The sequence below is a fragment of the Neomonachus schauinslandi genome, chromosome 2 (assembly GCF_002201575.2).
Source record: "Neomonachus schauinslandi chromosome 2, ASM220157v2, whole genome shotgun sequence".
Taxonomy (NCBI): Eukaryota; Metazoa; Chordata; class Mammalia; order Carnivora; family Phocidae; genus Neomonachus; species Neomonachus schauinslandi.
This window is the reverse complement of record NC_058404.1, coordinates 44,662,779-44,678,682: the sequence shown is the minus strand read 5'-3', so window position 1 is coordinate 44,678,682 and position 15,904 is coordinate 44,662,779. Positions and strand designations below refer to the sequence as shown.

Below are 15,904 nucleotides of genomic sequence, written 5' to 3'. Positions count from 1 at the left end.
ACTTTACCTGGTATTTTTGACCACCTACTGTGGATCAGGAACTTAAGAAATACGACCTTTGATTTTTATAACAATCCTGAAAAGTAGATGTTTCTTGTTTTCCCTCTAAAAAATTGCTTTTAGGTACATATCGCTTCGGTTTTACAGATGAAATACAGAGACTTAGAAAATCTCAGTGTGCCTGAGGTCACAGAGCTGGGAAGGGGAAATGAGATTTGAAGCCTATTTTGCATGCCTCTAACCTATTACTCCATGCTGCTTACTGACAACAGAGAGGTGGGAGTGCATCCAACCCGTTCTTCATGGGGGAAGAACGTGCAGGCTGAGTGGGCCACTGTGGGCAGGGAGTGCTCAAGGCCCCTGAGGAAGGTGAGCTGAGTCTGGCTGATGTTTGTCAGGAATGCCTGGTATGTTCAATCCCAGTGAGGTGAAGGAATTCTTTCCCTATCTCTCCAAGATACCCCCTGGGGGCATAGAGCCTCTTGTTAGCCAAGCTTATATTAGTATCCATCGTGTCAAAGTTGTATCCTCCAGCGGATTGAATTAAAGTAAGAATGTCCTCAACTGCTTAGCCGAGAGCCAAGTGAGAAAACATTAGGAGAGATAATTTACCACTTTCTGATAAGCCACAGCCACAGCCAACTTTTTTCTGACACACACTGGCTCTCATTCATGTTAATCACATACTGCAGTCCATGGGCATCTTGCCTTGAACCCTCTGATGATGGCCCACTCCCGAGCTAAACTGTGTGAATAATTAAGACCATCTGCTACCGTAGTTCCTAGACTTCAGTCAGATGAGGTTTTAACAGAATACTCTCCAAGGTGAGCTTCCCCCTTGTGAACTTTCCTCAGCTTGCCTGGAGAGGGTTGTGAAACCCTGTTGAGCTCGCTTTTTGGTATGTGTGCGCAAGCTGCAGAAATGTTCCGCCGACCCAGCTGGCCTGTGTTCTGGGTAAGGATGCTCCTGGAATATCCCTGTTGGATGGTGATGCTTCCTCACTGGCATGGACGCTTATTGGGTCTTCAAAGGTGAATGCTGAAAATAGATCTTCTTTGTTGCCAAAAACTCCCCCAGCTGTGGTAGCAGATACCCCATTTGGTCAGATGTCTCCACCATTTTTTTTTTTTTAATGTCTTTAGCAGAATAAAATTTCTGTCCAGGACTGATAGAGCAGGTGTGAGGAGGAGGAAAGTGTCTTCCATCAATCCAAATGTCATCAAATGTCCAGAAAGGTAGGGGCACCTGGTGGCTCAGTCGGCTAAGCATCTGCCTTCGGCTCAGGTCATGATCCCAGGGTCCTGGGATCGAGCCCCGCATCAGGCTCCTTGCCCAGTGGTGAGTCTGCTTCTCCCTCTCCCTCTGCCTGCCCTCCCCTGCTTGTGCTCTCTCTTTCTCTGTCAAATAAATAAATAAAATCTTAAAAAAAAAAAAAGTCCAGAAAGGTAAAGGGAAAATTTACCATATTTGTTTATGATTAGGCACCAGAAAAGGTAAGAGACCCAGTGCTCTTCTGTTTGTTTTATTGAAATTATAATTCAGGCTTTCCTTTGCTTTTGTTTGTTATCATTTGGAGCCTGGTACATTTATTAGTGAAGCTCAAATGCTTTAACCCAAAGCAGTCTTCTCAAGCAAACTGGTCCCTGGGCAAGGACGGGGATACCAAAGTACGCTTGTCTCAGCCACAGGGATAAGAACGATTAGTGAATAAACATATCAGCTCTGGTATCTGGCTGCCTGGATGCAAATCCCAGCTTGATCACCTTTTAGCTATGTGACCTTAGGAAAACCACGTAGCCTTTCTGTCCCTCCGTTTTTCCTGGGGGCAGTAGGGATGCTGGTAACACTCTCTCGGAGGGTTTCCTGGAGCTGTGCCATCCAGTAGGTACAAGTGGGATATTGTGGGGCCACCGAGCACCTCAAATGTGCTCGACCGAATTGAGGTGTGCTGTGAATGTACTCACCAGATTTCAAAGACTCAGTACAAGAAAAGAATGTGAAGTATCTCATTAATAATTTTATATTGAATACATACTGGATTGATATTTGTGACGTATTTGGGTTAAATAGAATATATTATTAACATTAATTTCACCTATTTCATTTTACTTTTTTTTTAAGATTTTATGTATTTATTTGAGAGAGAGAGTGAGAGAGTACGAGTGGGGTCAGGGGCAGGGGGGGGAAGCAGGCTCTCTGTTGAGCAGGGAGCCCGATATAGGGCTCAATCCCGGGACTCCAGGATCATGACCTGAGCTGAAGACAGACACTTAACCCACTGAGCCAACCAGGTGGCCCTCATTTTACTTTTTTAATGTGGCTACCAGAAAAATTTAAATCATATATGTGGCTCGCATTATGTTTCTATTGGGAAGCGCTGGTCTAGAGAATTAAATTGGTCCATACCTGTAAGGCACTTTTCACATGGTAATTGATACAGAATGAGTGATCAATAAAAACAAGAGTTTATTTTTTTTAAAAATCCAGCTTTTTCTGTAACAGAATCCCACCTTCAACACCAGCCCATGTAGTGTCCAGGTTTCTGTATAAAAGCAGAGATCATACTTTTAGAAGAAGGTGGGGATGAGGGCAAATGAATACGTAAAACAGGCAGAGAGTAAGAAAATTTTGTATGTCCCTGGGTGGGGGGACAAGTGTGGAATTACTCACCACAATCTTTGCACAGCAAAATGACCAGACCCCCAGAGGTGAAGCACATCTACCTCTCGGCACCTTCTAATATAATGTTCTGCTGAAAGATGGAGCCTGTTGAGCTGCCCCGTAAGCTTTCGTTCTGCCTTCCTTCCTGAGGCTGGCATCTATTTGGAAATGGCCTAGAGAGGGAATGGAATATGCTTGGCCTACCGGGCATGCTCAAAGCACGAGATGATGCCCAGCCCCCTCTAGCTTCTGGAGCACAGCTAAAGGTGTTGGAGGTAAGCCAGGAAGGCAGAAGTAGCTGGAGCTGGCTGCTTCGAGGAGGTGGGTCTTGAGGAGTCACCGCTCCCTGTGGGACTGCCATGTGGACCCTGCAGACACAACTCTTCTCCCCTCTAAGTGTCAGCATGGCTCACTGCCTCAGACCTTCACCGGCCCTTAGGCTCTCAAGTCCAGCAGGTGGTTAGGGGCTCATCCTTTGAGGGCTAACAGGTGTGTCAGCACATTTCCAAGGAAATCAGCTGTGATGAGTCGGAATTGTGCCTTACTCTGTCTCTCCCAGATCCCACCTTACAGCCCATGACTCTTGTCTAGATACCAGCACTGATGATCTGGTCGGGTGAGATTTTAGGATCCCAGGGGATCTTCATCTTCCATAAATCATCCCAACGCCTGCCTCCCACCTTCACTACACAGTGAATTTCAGAGGTAAGCAGGCACCTATGGCAGCTGATCTGAAGGGCATGGGGAAGGTCCACCCACTCAGGAAAAACCCTGTTGCTCTTGCTTCTAACATTGTACAATATGTAAAACTCGACGATTGGAATTCATATCTAGGAGTTCCTCTTACAGTGTAAAAGTGCCCTGTCCTTAGGAGAGTAATTAACTTATTCTTTAAGGTGTTACATCCCTAAACACAATAATTTCATAAGGGAAGAATTTATCACCTTGCTTTCCAATGCAATTGATCAGAAGAAAAAGGCAATTTGGGTAGGGTGTGAAGATGTGAATAGGAATTTTACTTACTCACTCAATAAATATTTACTGAGTACCCACATCGGGTGTTCTGAGTTGGCAGGAAGGAAAGAAGAAAACTAATGTGAATGAGGCTATGCTGTGTGCTAGGAATTTTTACATTATTTTATTTAATACACACACACACACACACACACGCACACGGAAGGTTATTTCCATAATCCAAAGAGGAAATTCAGGCTCTAAAAGTAATTTGTTGGGGCACCTGGGTGGCTCAGTCGTTAAGTGTCTGCCTTCGGCTCAGGTCATGATCCCAGGGTCCTGGGACTGAGTCCTGCATTGGGCTCCCTGCTCAGCGGGAAGCCTGCTTCTCCCTCTCCCACTCCCCCTACTTGTGTTCCTCTCTCACTGGGTCTCTCTCATCAAATAAATAAATAAAATCTTAAAAAAAAAAAAAAGGTAAATTGTCCCCAAATCAATAAAGCTTGGAGGTGATGAAGGCAGGATTCAGACATTTGTGTTCTGATTCCAAGATGCCCAACAGACCTCTCCAGGGAACCAATGATGCCAATAGATACCAGAGGAGGGGTTGCCGAGAGGCAAAAGGACCCACACATTGCAAGATGAGGGAGCCAGAGGCCCCCTCCCATCCACTTGACTTCAATAGTGCTTTGACCTATGATCATAGAAGAGAGCTTGTTTTAAAACTACCATGGAGAGGCATATCAAGTATCAGATGGCCATCTGATCCGACCAGCGGATATAGATAGAGAAGCCGTGGAACAGAGTAGATGCGCACACAGAGGGGTGGTGGAGCATGTGTCTGGGGTGGGCTCAGCAGCAGAGCATCATAGCAGAGATCCAGGGAGGAAGCATTACTGAGGTCTAGCAGCAGAATCAGGACCAGGGCTCAGAGAGGGAAGCATCAGCCCCTAGAAAGACTGACCAGAGCAAGGCAGGGAACACAGTTCAACCCCTAACAATAGTCTCACCTAGGACATTTAGGACCTCAGCGGATTCATAAAATCTGAGAACCAGAAAGTTCTTAGGATCATTTGTCCCGTGCCTAGGACAGCAAATGCCCAGCAGGCATGCTGCCACCCTCCTGCCCCTCTCTGTGGCAGTCCTCACAAACCCATGCCAGCCCTCTAGCCTCTTAGGCCTTGATGCCACTCAGCTCCCTAGATAGCCACCACTAGCTGGGTGAATGTGACATGCAAGTCGACCTATGCTTCCCTTCCCTGTGCTAGCGCACCCTCTTCCTGGCACAGATGAGGGATTGGAGGCTGGGGGTGGCAGGGACTCAGACTGCAGAAGAGACTGAGAGCCCAAGCTCTTGTCATGGTCCCTGGCTGCATCTTGGGGTCCAGCAGGATGGTTCCAGGTCCTCTGCAAGCTGACCTCAGCCAGGCACTTACAAGAAACAAAATGGGGACAGACAGGGACAGACAAAGGCATCCCAGTATAGGAGGTAGAATTGGAAGCCAAGATACCCAGGGTCAAGAAAGGCTCTGCCAGTTACTAATGACCATGGGGCAATCCAGTAAACCCTTGGTCCTCATTTCTTTTATCTATGAAGTGAAATGAGATGGACTGGCTGACTTGATGGACTGGCTCTGAATTCCCCTCTGGCTCGGAAGGTCTGCCCATTCCATCCTTCTTTTCCAGCACCTTGTAAACACTGTCTTCCAAATGCCACCTCCTTCTGTCCCTGCACGGATGGCTGATTTCCACACCCATTGCTTTCCACACTAGTTTGCTCCAGTCCAGCCTACTCCGTGTTTTCTTTTCCTAATTCTTCTTCCAAGCCCTGCTCAAGGCTGTCCTCCTCCCAGAGCCTCTCTTGACCTTGGTACTCAAGCGGCGGGAGTCCTGGATTTGGGAAGCCGCAGCTACAAATTATTCCCTGCTCTTGCTCCCTTAGCTAAGTGGCCCGGACATGGCCTTCCCCTTTCAAATGGCCCTGCCTCGTCCTTTCTGGCAAAAAACCTCTGATTTGGGCGCCTGGGTGGCTCAGTTGGTTAAGCGACTGCCTTCGGCTCAGGTCATGATCCTGGAGTCCCGGGATCGAGTCCCGCATCGGGCTCCCTGCTCGGCAGGGAGTCTGCTTCTCCCTCTGACCCTCCTCCCTCTCCTGCTCTCTGTCTCTCATTCTCTCTGTCTCAAATAAATAAATAAAATCTTTAAAAAAAAAAACAAACTCTGATTTTGTTCTAACTCACACGGACCTCTTATACCCATAACTCTTAACACTCCCGTAATCTGGGCCCACCTATTTAAAACTTGAGTAAATTCTCTTCTATGGTTCTCCCATTCCAGAGGGATAGGAGCCGCCCAAGAGACAATGGGAGGAAAATGAGGACAGAATTCTAGATGGGGAGATAGGACCCACCCCACAAGAATGGGAGCACCTTCCCACCGCAGCTCCTCCACACTGGGTACATAATAGGTGCTCAGTTAAATACTCATTAAGTGTAATACTACTTTTTGTTTACATAGCACAAGTGATAAAGAGTCTCTGAACTGGGGCGCCTGGGTGGCTCAGTTGGTTAAGCGACTGCCTTCAGCTCAGGTCATGATCCTGGAGTCCCGGGATCGAGTCCCACATCGGGCTCCCTGCTCAGCGGGGAGTCTGCTTCTCCCTTTGACCCTCCTCCCTCTCATGCTCTCTGGCTCTCATTGTCTCTCTCGCAAATAAATAAAATCTTAAAAAAACAAAACAAACAAACAAAAAAAACCAAAAGAGTCTCTGAACTAAAAGGAGCTGAGTAAGGAGATGGAGCACAGGAACCGGGAGGCCGTATAGGCTGTTCCTCCTTTCTTGCAGGAAAAGAAGGGAGGGCGTGTTTTCTGCACCTGAATTCTTATTTGTCACCTCCTCGGAGAGGAAAAATCCACAGAAGGGAGCTATACTGCAGGCGCTACCAAAATTCAGTCCCAAACCCTGCAATTGTTGAATTAAAAAATGACATTTTTCACCTGCTCTAATGATCCTTTCTGGAACAAGTATGTATGCAATATGAGACATTATCTACATCAATGGCAGAAAGTAGAGGGAGTCTTTCTTGAGGTTTGACTGCTGTCACCCCTGTCCTCTGAATTCCCACAACTGGGAATTCACACAAGGCACCAGAAAACATGAAAGTAATGGCTTTGTATGAGAGAGCTGGGTTTGGGGAAGACACCTTGGGCAACGATGGAGCTCTCACCTCCCAGGGAAAAGTAAGGATAAGGTGGTCAAGTTTTTGCTCTGCTTTTGCCACTGTTTTCATTGGCTGAATACATTTTTATCACAGGTCAGAACGATATATCTATTTTACAGAGAAAAACACTCAAGAAGGGGAAATGGTTTTCTAGGGGTAAGAGAGCTGTGCCAACGTAACCATAATCTCAGAACTTCTGCCTGGTGCTCTGTTCCAGCTCCTTTGTGAGGTCTGTTGTTGTAAGTAAAACTGTGACTCTCACCCACCATCTGGAAGGCCTGCGGTTGGCCTGGTCTCTGCCCTCCCCCTCCCCTCTTCCAGGAATGAGGATGGGTCTACTCTGAGCCAGCTGCACCCTGCCATTACCCAAATCTTCTAAAATAAGGATCTAACATGCACCAGGCACCGGGCTAAGCCTGGGGGTCGTGTCCAGTGCCAGATCACCAACAGCATCCCCCAGACACACACGTGGGCAATGCGAGCAGAGAGGGGACACCCGCTCCCACGGAACTTGGCCCAGCCCACCCTGTCCTCACCTGGCCCTGGTTCCCGGAGAGGCCCCGGAGGCAGCGCCCCGCCCCCTGCCACCCCCGTTTGGCTGCAGCGCGGCCGCCGCGGGGCCGGGGAGTCCAGGCAGCCGGGTCGGCGCGCGGTCCGCCGCCACCCCCCGCCCTCTGGGGACCCTGGTCACCCTAGTGCCGCGCCCCGCGCCCCCGCGGGCTCACGTGTGCGCCCACGCCGGGCCGAGTGCGGCCGCTGCCGGCCCCGGAAGACTTGGGCGGCCCGGGCCCCTAGTGGGCTGGGAGGGCGGCCCGACCGAGTGCCGCGCCCGCCCCGGGGAAGGAGCGCCGAGCCCGCAGGCCCGGGCCCGCCCTCCGCAGCTCGGACCTGGGCCTCCCGGCGCGCGGCTCCGTTCCACCCGCGGCATCAGGGGCGCGGGGCGCCGCAGGCTGCCGGCGGTGGCCAGAAACGGGGACCACCCTGGACGGATTCCCCGTGGGCCGCCTTGCTTCAGGCAGCTGGGGTCTCTCAGGCCGAGGAAGGGCTGAACCCAAGCTCTGGTGCAGGGCGCTTGGGAGCGGCAGGCCAGGCCTCCGGCCTTGAAGAGGGGCAGCGTGACTCGGAGAGACCCAGGGCATGTTGCTCTGTGCCCACCCAGGCTTTGCTTTGGACGTTGGTTTTCACCTGGCAGTTTTTTCCCTCCTGAGGGTCGTTCGGATGCCAATGAGAAAAATGGATTTTACAAAGCCACAAGGGAAAGACGAACATTCAGTAGAAAAGGGGATAAAAAGCATGAAGAGAGAATTTCAAAAAAAAAAAAAAGGGAGGGAGGGAGGTGGAGAGAGAAAGAAAAGAAAGGGAGGGAGGGAGAGAGAAAGAAAAAAGGAGGGAAGGAAGAGAGAGAAAGGAAGAAGGAAAGAGAAAGAGGAAGGAAGGAAGAAAGGAAATGCAGGTGGCCAATAAGAATGGGGGCGGGGGGCACTCAACCTCACTAATAACAAAAGAAATGCTGGTTAAAACAAAAATACCCTTTTCCGCTTATCAGATGGAGAAAGGTTTGAAAACCTGGTCATGGCTAGAATTTTGAATTTGTGGGGAAATCTACATACTGCTGGCTGATGCACAAGTTGACAGTGTTTCTGGAGGGCAGTTAATATAGTTTTGCAAAAGTGTTGACTTTTTGCCGCTCTTTGACCCAACAATTTCACTTTTTGGAATTTATCCCAAGACTGTGCAGAGTTTTAGCTACAAGGATATTCATTTCCACAATGTTTATAGCAGTCAAAAATTTTGTGACAAGATTATCCAATTTTATGGTATATCAATAAAAATCTTGTAAAGAAAAGTCAAAGTGGCATAATATTTGCAATATACTGGTAATTGTGAAATGCAGTTTACACAGCAAGTATCTAGAAAATTATTCCAGTGTTTTAAAGTTTATACATATGTACAAAAAAAGTCTGGAGGGATACATAGCACAGTGTTGGTAATGGTTCCCTCCATCAGTGATATTGCGAATTATTTTCTTCCTTTTACTTGTTTGCATTATCCAGGTTTTTATCACTAGTTTGTGTAACTTTTCCAGAAGAAAAAAGCATAAAAGTTAATTTTGAAAGAAGAGAGAAGCATCTGGGTCTAATACTTTACAATCCCCCAGAGTAGGAAGCAGAAGTCTCCACAAAAGAAACAAAAAACTCAAGAGCACTTTTCTAGGAAAGATTTAGGAGGTGAACACTGGCCATTCCCACAGGTTGGAGATTCCAAGAAGACGGGTGGAACAGTGTGGAGATAGGCACATGCAGAGAGTAAGATTTCTTTTTAAAAATGGCCGCTTAAAAAATAAACCATTATGAAGGAAGAAGTTTATACTCACTGATTCCTAGAAATGGGAGGCAAGGCACACAATAAGGGGCCACACGGGGAAGCACCAGGGTTGGTCACAGGCAGAGGGAGTGAGGGGCAATTGTGGGCAAGAGCCTTTCTTGTGACTGTCACAGGAAGGAATGGGTGAGGCCTAAGAAGCAGGCTAAGCAGGTTTAGGATTGGCTGGTCAAATGATTTCAGCTCACTCGGGCTGAGGGGCTGTCTCAAGTTGTCTGGTACCTGGCCTTGGGGTGTTTAGGGCAGAGGGATAGTGACCCAAAGTATGAGATTTTTGGTAAGGAGGTAGTTGAGAGGACAGGGCTCTGGATTGGTTGGTTTGCATATGAAAACTACACTTGTGAGTTGAGATGATAAAGATCTCAAGGAGTTAACTAGCCCTGGGAAGGTTAATTGTGTAAAGCACAAACAAAATGCTATTTTATTTTATTTATTTTTTATTTTTTTAAAGATTTTATTTATTTATTTGACAGAGAGAGACACAGCGAGAGAGGGAACACAAGCAGGGGGAGTGGGAGAGGGAGAAGCAGGCTCCCTGCAGAGCAGGGAGCCCGATGCGGGACTCGATCCCAGGACCTGGGATCATGACCTGAGCTGAAGGCAGTCGCTTAACCAACTGAGCCACCCAGGCGCCCGCAAAATGCTATTTTAAAGGAAATCAGAGAAGACATTCATTCTGATTAGAGGAAGGATTTCCTCTGCCCTCGAAGGCCCTTCTAGCTGGGCTAAGAGTCATATTGACATAAGACAGATTAACAGGAGAAAAATCAGATTTAATTTCATACATACAGGGAATCTACACAGACATGGAAACTCCAAAGACAGTCAGGCAAAATGAGGTACATACGTCCTCCTCAACTAAAGAAAGGAGGTAGGTGTCCGGGACTTCAAAGGAAGGAATGCAATTCACAGGAAGATGAAAAAATAAATGTTTGATAAACAAATGTTGGGGAGGGGGGCCACTCAGGCCCCTCAGAAACAGTGGGACCACAGGACTTGGGTCAAACAGGCCTTGCTAGGTTCCTCCCTGTCTACCACACTCAGTTCATATCATAATGTAGTTCTCTGTGGTGACAGCTCTCTTCCTGGAGCAGGTCCTCTATCTAAATTCTTTTTAGGCAGTTGAGGGGGAGGTGAAGAGCTTTTCCTGAATCTGCTGGGTTTTGATTGCTTTTAACTCAAAATAATCTTCATGCTAGAGCGGCCCATCTTAGAGTGGCCCACCTTTAGCCCCTACAGGAGCATCTGGGAAGGTTTTCTTGAAGAATGGGTGGGCTTGTGACATATACTATTTGGAGGGAAGGGGAGAGGGAGGGGTTGGGGCACATTGATCTAGGTGTAAAGCTTCCGCCGAGTAGAAGCTGATATGATTGGACAGGTGACATGTGAAGATCTGGAGTGAGAGCGGGGAGAGAAGGGTCGTTGGAACTGAAGCCAAGCATGTAGGTATGGGCCAAACTCTAGAGGCTTCTATGCCCCAGGCAGACTTTGGGCCTTTCCTATTATGTGCTGGTGGATTGTTGATGCTGTGGCAGCTTGGGATTTCTAGTTCTGGCTTTGCCCGCACTGATGTGCAACTCCAGGGAAGTCCTTAATCCTTTCTGGTTCTTGAGTTTCTCCCTTGTAGAAGAATCATGATCCCTGCCTTCTCCCCAGCAGGCCTCGAGGTTTTAGTGAGGCATGGTTGATCAAGCCTGCGGGGGGGGCAAACGTGCTCTGATGGGAATGGAGTGTGACCAGGGGAGGCGACGAGGCCTCCCTTCAGAGCCACACTGCTCATTTGCCAGGCTGTGCCTGAAAGGGGCTATTGCAGGAGCCCCCGTGACTTTCCGACCTTGCTCGTGAGTCACAGGATGACGATGGGTGGATCTCCAGTGAAACTGGGGGGCCTTCCACAGTCCTCGGGCCTGACCGACCCCCAAGCACTGGCATCTTTGCCCCGAGCCCACTACGGGGGACTGGGCACTGCCTGGCCGTCCTGACAGTTCTGGGCCATTATCTGGTCCTTCCTCAATGGTGAGGTGCCATGTACTGAATATGATTAGCCTAACCCTTTGTACGTGGTTAAAATAGAAAGTATTTTACTTTTAGCTTCCACCTGCTGGTCCCGGTTTTGCTTCTGGGGCCCCACATCCCAAGACTGCTTCCTCTCCTGGGAAACACCTGCAGTCCTTTTAAGCTAGTATTCCGTCTCTCTGGACTATGGAAGGACCAGGACACATGACCTAAGTACTTATCTCTTGCTATAATCCTCACTGTGGAATTCTTAGTGGTAGTCTCCACCCGGGTATGGGGACCACCGTCTTGAGAATTTAAATTTTTCACTTAGGAAATGCTCCAGTAGTCCTTACGATGTGCCATTCATTCAATCTTCATGACACTTCTGTGAGCTAGATAGTATTATCCCCATGTTATAGATAGGAAACACAGAGGCACAGAGAAGTTAAGTATTTGCCTGAGGTTGCACAGAAGGTAAGGATCAGAATGAGGATTCAAACCCAAGCTGTCTAGCTCTAGAGTCTGTGCGCCCCCCCACTCTGCTGTCCAGTCCTCCCTTGCCTGAGGACAGGCCACTCAGCCCCTCTCCTGTTTGCCTCCCCTCTGTGCTAAGAGCAGACTGGTCTCAGCCCCCTGCACCCCTCAGGGAACAGATGCCGTGAAAAGGGACGGAACTGTCCCCAGGCCGTCACTGGCATCGGGACCGTCTGACGCTGCTGCTTGCAGAAACCAAAGCTCAGCTAAGGACAGGCCCTGCATGAGGGCTTTTTAAGGAGACTTTGCCACTGACCTCCGCATTCGGCAGCCTCGCCCGTCATGCGGTCCCGGGTACACAGTGGTAATGAGGTCAGGGGTGTGGGTGTGTCTGAAGGCCTGGAGCCTGAGAGCAGAGCCCTAGGAGTGTGCAGAGAGAAGAGCAGCCCGTGTTAGTCAAACATGGTGTTCTTCCTGTGGTACTCTCTGCACCCGGAAGAGGCCATTTCTGTCCAGGTCAGTTAACGTCCCAAAGGGAGGAGGACACCACACACAGGAACGCCCAGAGAGTGCACACGGGACTCCTTCCATGCAGTGCTCTCAAGCTCCATACCTCACCAGTGGCTCAGTCCCTGGAACCAGATCACCTTCTCGTTCAATAAACATGTCCGTGAACCTGTCATGTTTACTCTGGAGCAGCCAAAGAATGAGCTTCAAGTCCTGCCCTTGAGAAGTTTGTAACCTACCTGGGGACATGGAGGTGTCTGGAAAGGTTGAGAAGCATGTCTAGATGATGAGCCCACCTGGGAAGGAGAGAACCCCGGAGGCCACTTCCGTAGGGATATGGCATGACGGAGGCGGGAACGGGCCTGGGCCCTGGGGATCCAGCTGTACAGAGGTGGGCAGGAAGATGGAGAATGTGCTGGATGCCTTCAGCTTGCCCTTTCCACCTGATGCCCTCCCTCCCCACCATCCCCTGTGCCCCAGGAGGCCTACCCATACAGGCTTGGCTTCGGGCGGCAGGGTGGGCTTGCCCAGTAGGAGATAACCGGAAAGAGAGCGGGAGACCAGGAGAGAGGTAGAGAGGTCAGGTATTTTTTCCTCCTACTCCTGTGACTGTGGTTTGGCCTTAAGACCCTTCCCTGAAGCCACAGCTCCAAACAGGCTTGGCCGTTCTGACACTGGCCACCACTCCTCCTGGCCCCTTAAGCTGGCACGGGAACAGCTCTCCTCTGGTGCCAGCCCTGGGTATCATGCTGTCTTTCCTTCGTTCCCCTGAACTCTGCTCACATCTCTGCGGATGGGCTTTTTAAGAACTCTGCTCGAGGGGCGCCTGGGGGGCTCAGTCCATTAAGCGTCTGCCTTCAGCTCAGGTCATAATCCCAGGGTCCTGGGATCGAGCCCCGCATCGGGCTCCCTGCCCAGTGGGACGCCTGCTTCTCCCTCTCCCTCTGCTGCTCCCCCTGCTTGTGCTCACTCTCTCTCTCTCTCTGTCAAATAAAGAAATAAAATCTTAAAAAAAAGAACTCTGCTCAAATGAAGTGTGAATGTGCCCTTGTGCCTGCCAGGAGCCCCACTGAGAAAAAGCATTTCAGAGCTGGGGAAAGGTGGGTGGGCAGAAGAGGTAGGGATTCACACACCTGTCGGCTGGAGTCTCAGGTGGGAGAAGAGAGGAGGTCGGGGTCCAGAAGGTGAAGAGCTTTAAATACTAAGCTGGACGTTTTGTAGACCGCCCCCCCCCGTCACCTGCATCCCTCCCTGTCTTCCAGGACGCTGCCCAGTGCCCCCTCGCTCGGGTCCTCCAGCCAGAGGCCGGGGATGGAGACGCGTGGAGGCTGGCGCCTCGGAGGCTGTCTGGCCCTGCTCTCGCTGCTGCCGTCGCTGGGCCTGGCTCAGTATGAGGGCTGGCCCCACTACCCCGAGTACTTCCAGCAGCCGGCACCCGAGTACCCCCGGCCCCAGGTGCCGTCAGATGTGGTGAAGATCCAGCTGCGCCTGGCTGGCCAGAAGCGGAAACACAGCGAGGGCCGGGTGGAGGTGTACTACAATGGCCAGTGGGGCACTGTGTGTGACGATGACTTCTCCATCCATGCGGCCCACGTCGTCTGCCGGGAGCTGGGATACGTGGAGGCCAAGGCCTGGACCGCGAGCTCCTCCTACGGCAAGGGGGAAGGTAAAGGCTCTGTGCTCTGGAACCGAGTGCTAGTGTCATTGGAAACCCCAGCAGCAGCGGTCCTGGTAAAGGAAGCTGCAGTTGCTGTCAAGTGTCAGGTCCCCATAATCCTGCCTCTGGACAGCCTCCTGGGTCTGGGCAGGAAGGTGGGAACAGACGGGTGCCGGGAAGGGGGCCAGGGTCCAGCCATCCCGCTTTGCCGGGGGCTTTCCCGGTGTTAGCACAGGAAGTCTTGCGTCCTAGAAATGCCTCCTCCTGGCCCGAGCACACCGGTTGGTGACCCTCACTAAGGGCTGAAATCCGTCTCTACACGGGGCCCCATGCGCCCTGCCTGGGGGCCGCGTGAGCCAGGGGATGGGGTGCCTTTCTTCCGGTTGCCCCCTCCTCGAAGGGGTGCCTTTTGTTCTTTCGCACAAAGGCTCCCCATAGGCCAACGTTCCCTGACTCTCCCCAGTGTGCTGTTCATGTAGACTTCACACTGTTAACACTAAGACGCTGTTCTGGGCTCATCCATCACAGGAACAGAGTTGCTCTGGGTTTTTTCACTTTGGTTGGCCTACTCTTTCTTCCCTTGTCGAGTTCAAATCAATATATATATAAAAAAAAAAGGTATTTTGGTAAAAGCTTTGAATGGAGTGGGGGGCAGGTGCTGGAGCCCAGAACCCCGAGCTCAGTCCTTGTGGGGGGTGGGGGAGCAATGCTAACCTGTAATATTCTGGGTTTAAGGTCTAGGCTAGAGTCTAGGACTCTAACTTTTGGAAGCCTCCCAAGTGATCGTATATGTAGCCAGGTTTGGGAGTCATTGGAATAGATCATTATTATGGTCCCTTCTAACCCTTGCTTTCTGTTATTCTAGAAATTATAGGGAAAAGGGAGCCAATCTCATATGTATCTTACCTCCATGCAGTTGAATATGCTCTGTGGGAGTAACCAGACCAAGAGACCACACTTAGAGTAAAATGTTCTCTGAAGCCTACTTGGGGGTCCCTAGCAGTGACGAGATTAAAGCAGCAAAGATGAGTTAGCAAATGCTGGGCCATTTTTTGTTTGTTTTTTGGTTTGTTGTTTGTTTTTTTTGAGAGGGGGAGGCAGGGAGGGGCAGAGGGAGAGGAAGAGGGAGAATCCCAAGCAGCCTGTACACCCAGTGCGAAGCCCAACATGGGGCTCGATCCCACAACCCCGAGATCACGACCCGAGCCAAAATAAAGAGTTGGACGCCCAACCGACTGAGCCAGCCAGGCGCCCTGCAAATGCTGGGCTTTTAAAGCCCACTTCCTGTGTTCTTTACAAAACTCTGGACATGTCAGAACACCTGGGTGGCTTAATCGGTTAAGCATCTGACTCTTGATCTCAGCTCAAGTCTAGATCTCAGGTTGTGAGTTCAAACCCTGCGTTGAGCTCCATGCCCAGCATGGAGTCTGCTTTAAAATGAAAAACAGAAACCTCTGGACATGTCTCCACACTTCTACATCTCCATGTATTCTGCTGGCTGAGTGATCCAGGGGTAACATCCATCAGGTTTGTGTTTTCAATCCCAGGCTCTCAAGCCTAGGTATTTTATAACTATAACAAATACTTTCCAATGACTATGGGGTTTTTCCAGTTTATTTACCACTTTATTTTATTTTTACTCAGACTTAAAGTCTACCTAACATCAGATTAGATGGGTGTGGTTTTTTCCCCATCCCAGTTCACCTGCACAAGTAGTGGGCATGGGGTGGCCGGGGAGGTGGGTTAACCTGGCTCAGACTTTGCCACCCAAGGAGGATGACGGGAGAAGAGTTCAAGGGAGCAGAGGGAGTGTGCAAGGGAGCAATTGAAACCATGGTCCCTGGAGTCTGGGTTGGGTAAGTAGGACGGTACTACGTAGGGGACGACTTGTGTGGAGGGCTGCTGGGGTCACAGTCAAGGTGGAGATTGCAATACAAGAAAGAGCATGCTAGAAACATTTTTGGGGATGGGTGGAGATGCAGATGCACAGCAGAAGGGTTGAAATGGACATTGGGGAGGGGTGTCACTGCCGGTAATGACGAGGCCTAA

At 50.1% G+C, this 15,904-nt stretch overlaps 1 protein-coding gene across 3 annotated transcripts in view; it reads left to right on the top strand.

The window, feature by feature from the left end:
- Window positions 1-3,310: 3,310 nt before the first annotated feature.
- The window catches only part of LOXL2 (lysyl oxidase like 2), a 70,205-nt gene continuing 57,611 nt past the window's right edge, over window positions 3,311-15,904 (top strand). For 2 of the 3 annotated variants that reach the window (XM_044912558.1, XM_021698771.1), the window contains exon 1: window positions 13,488-13,864. In XM_044912558.1, coding sequence (XP_044768493.1) covers window positions 13,510-13,864 — 355 coding nt within the window. In that variant the 5' untranslated portion in view covers window positions 13,488-13,509. Of the gene's footprint in view, window positions 3,368-13,460; window positions 13,865-15,904 lie in introns of those variants that run through there. The other variant, XM_044912559.1, reaches the window with a different exon arrangement.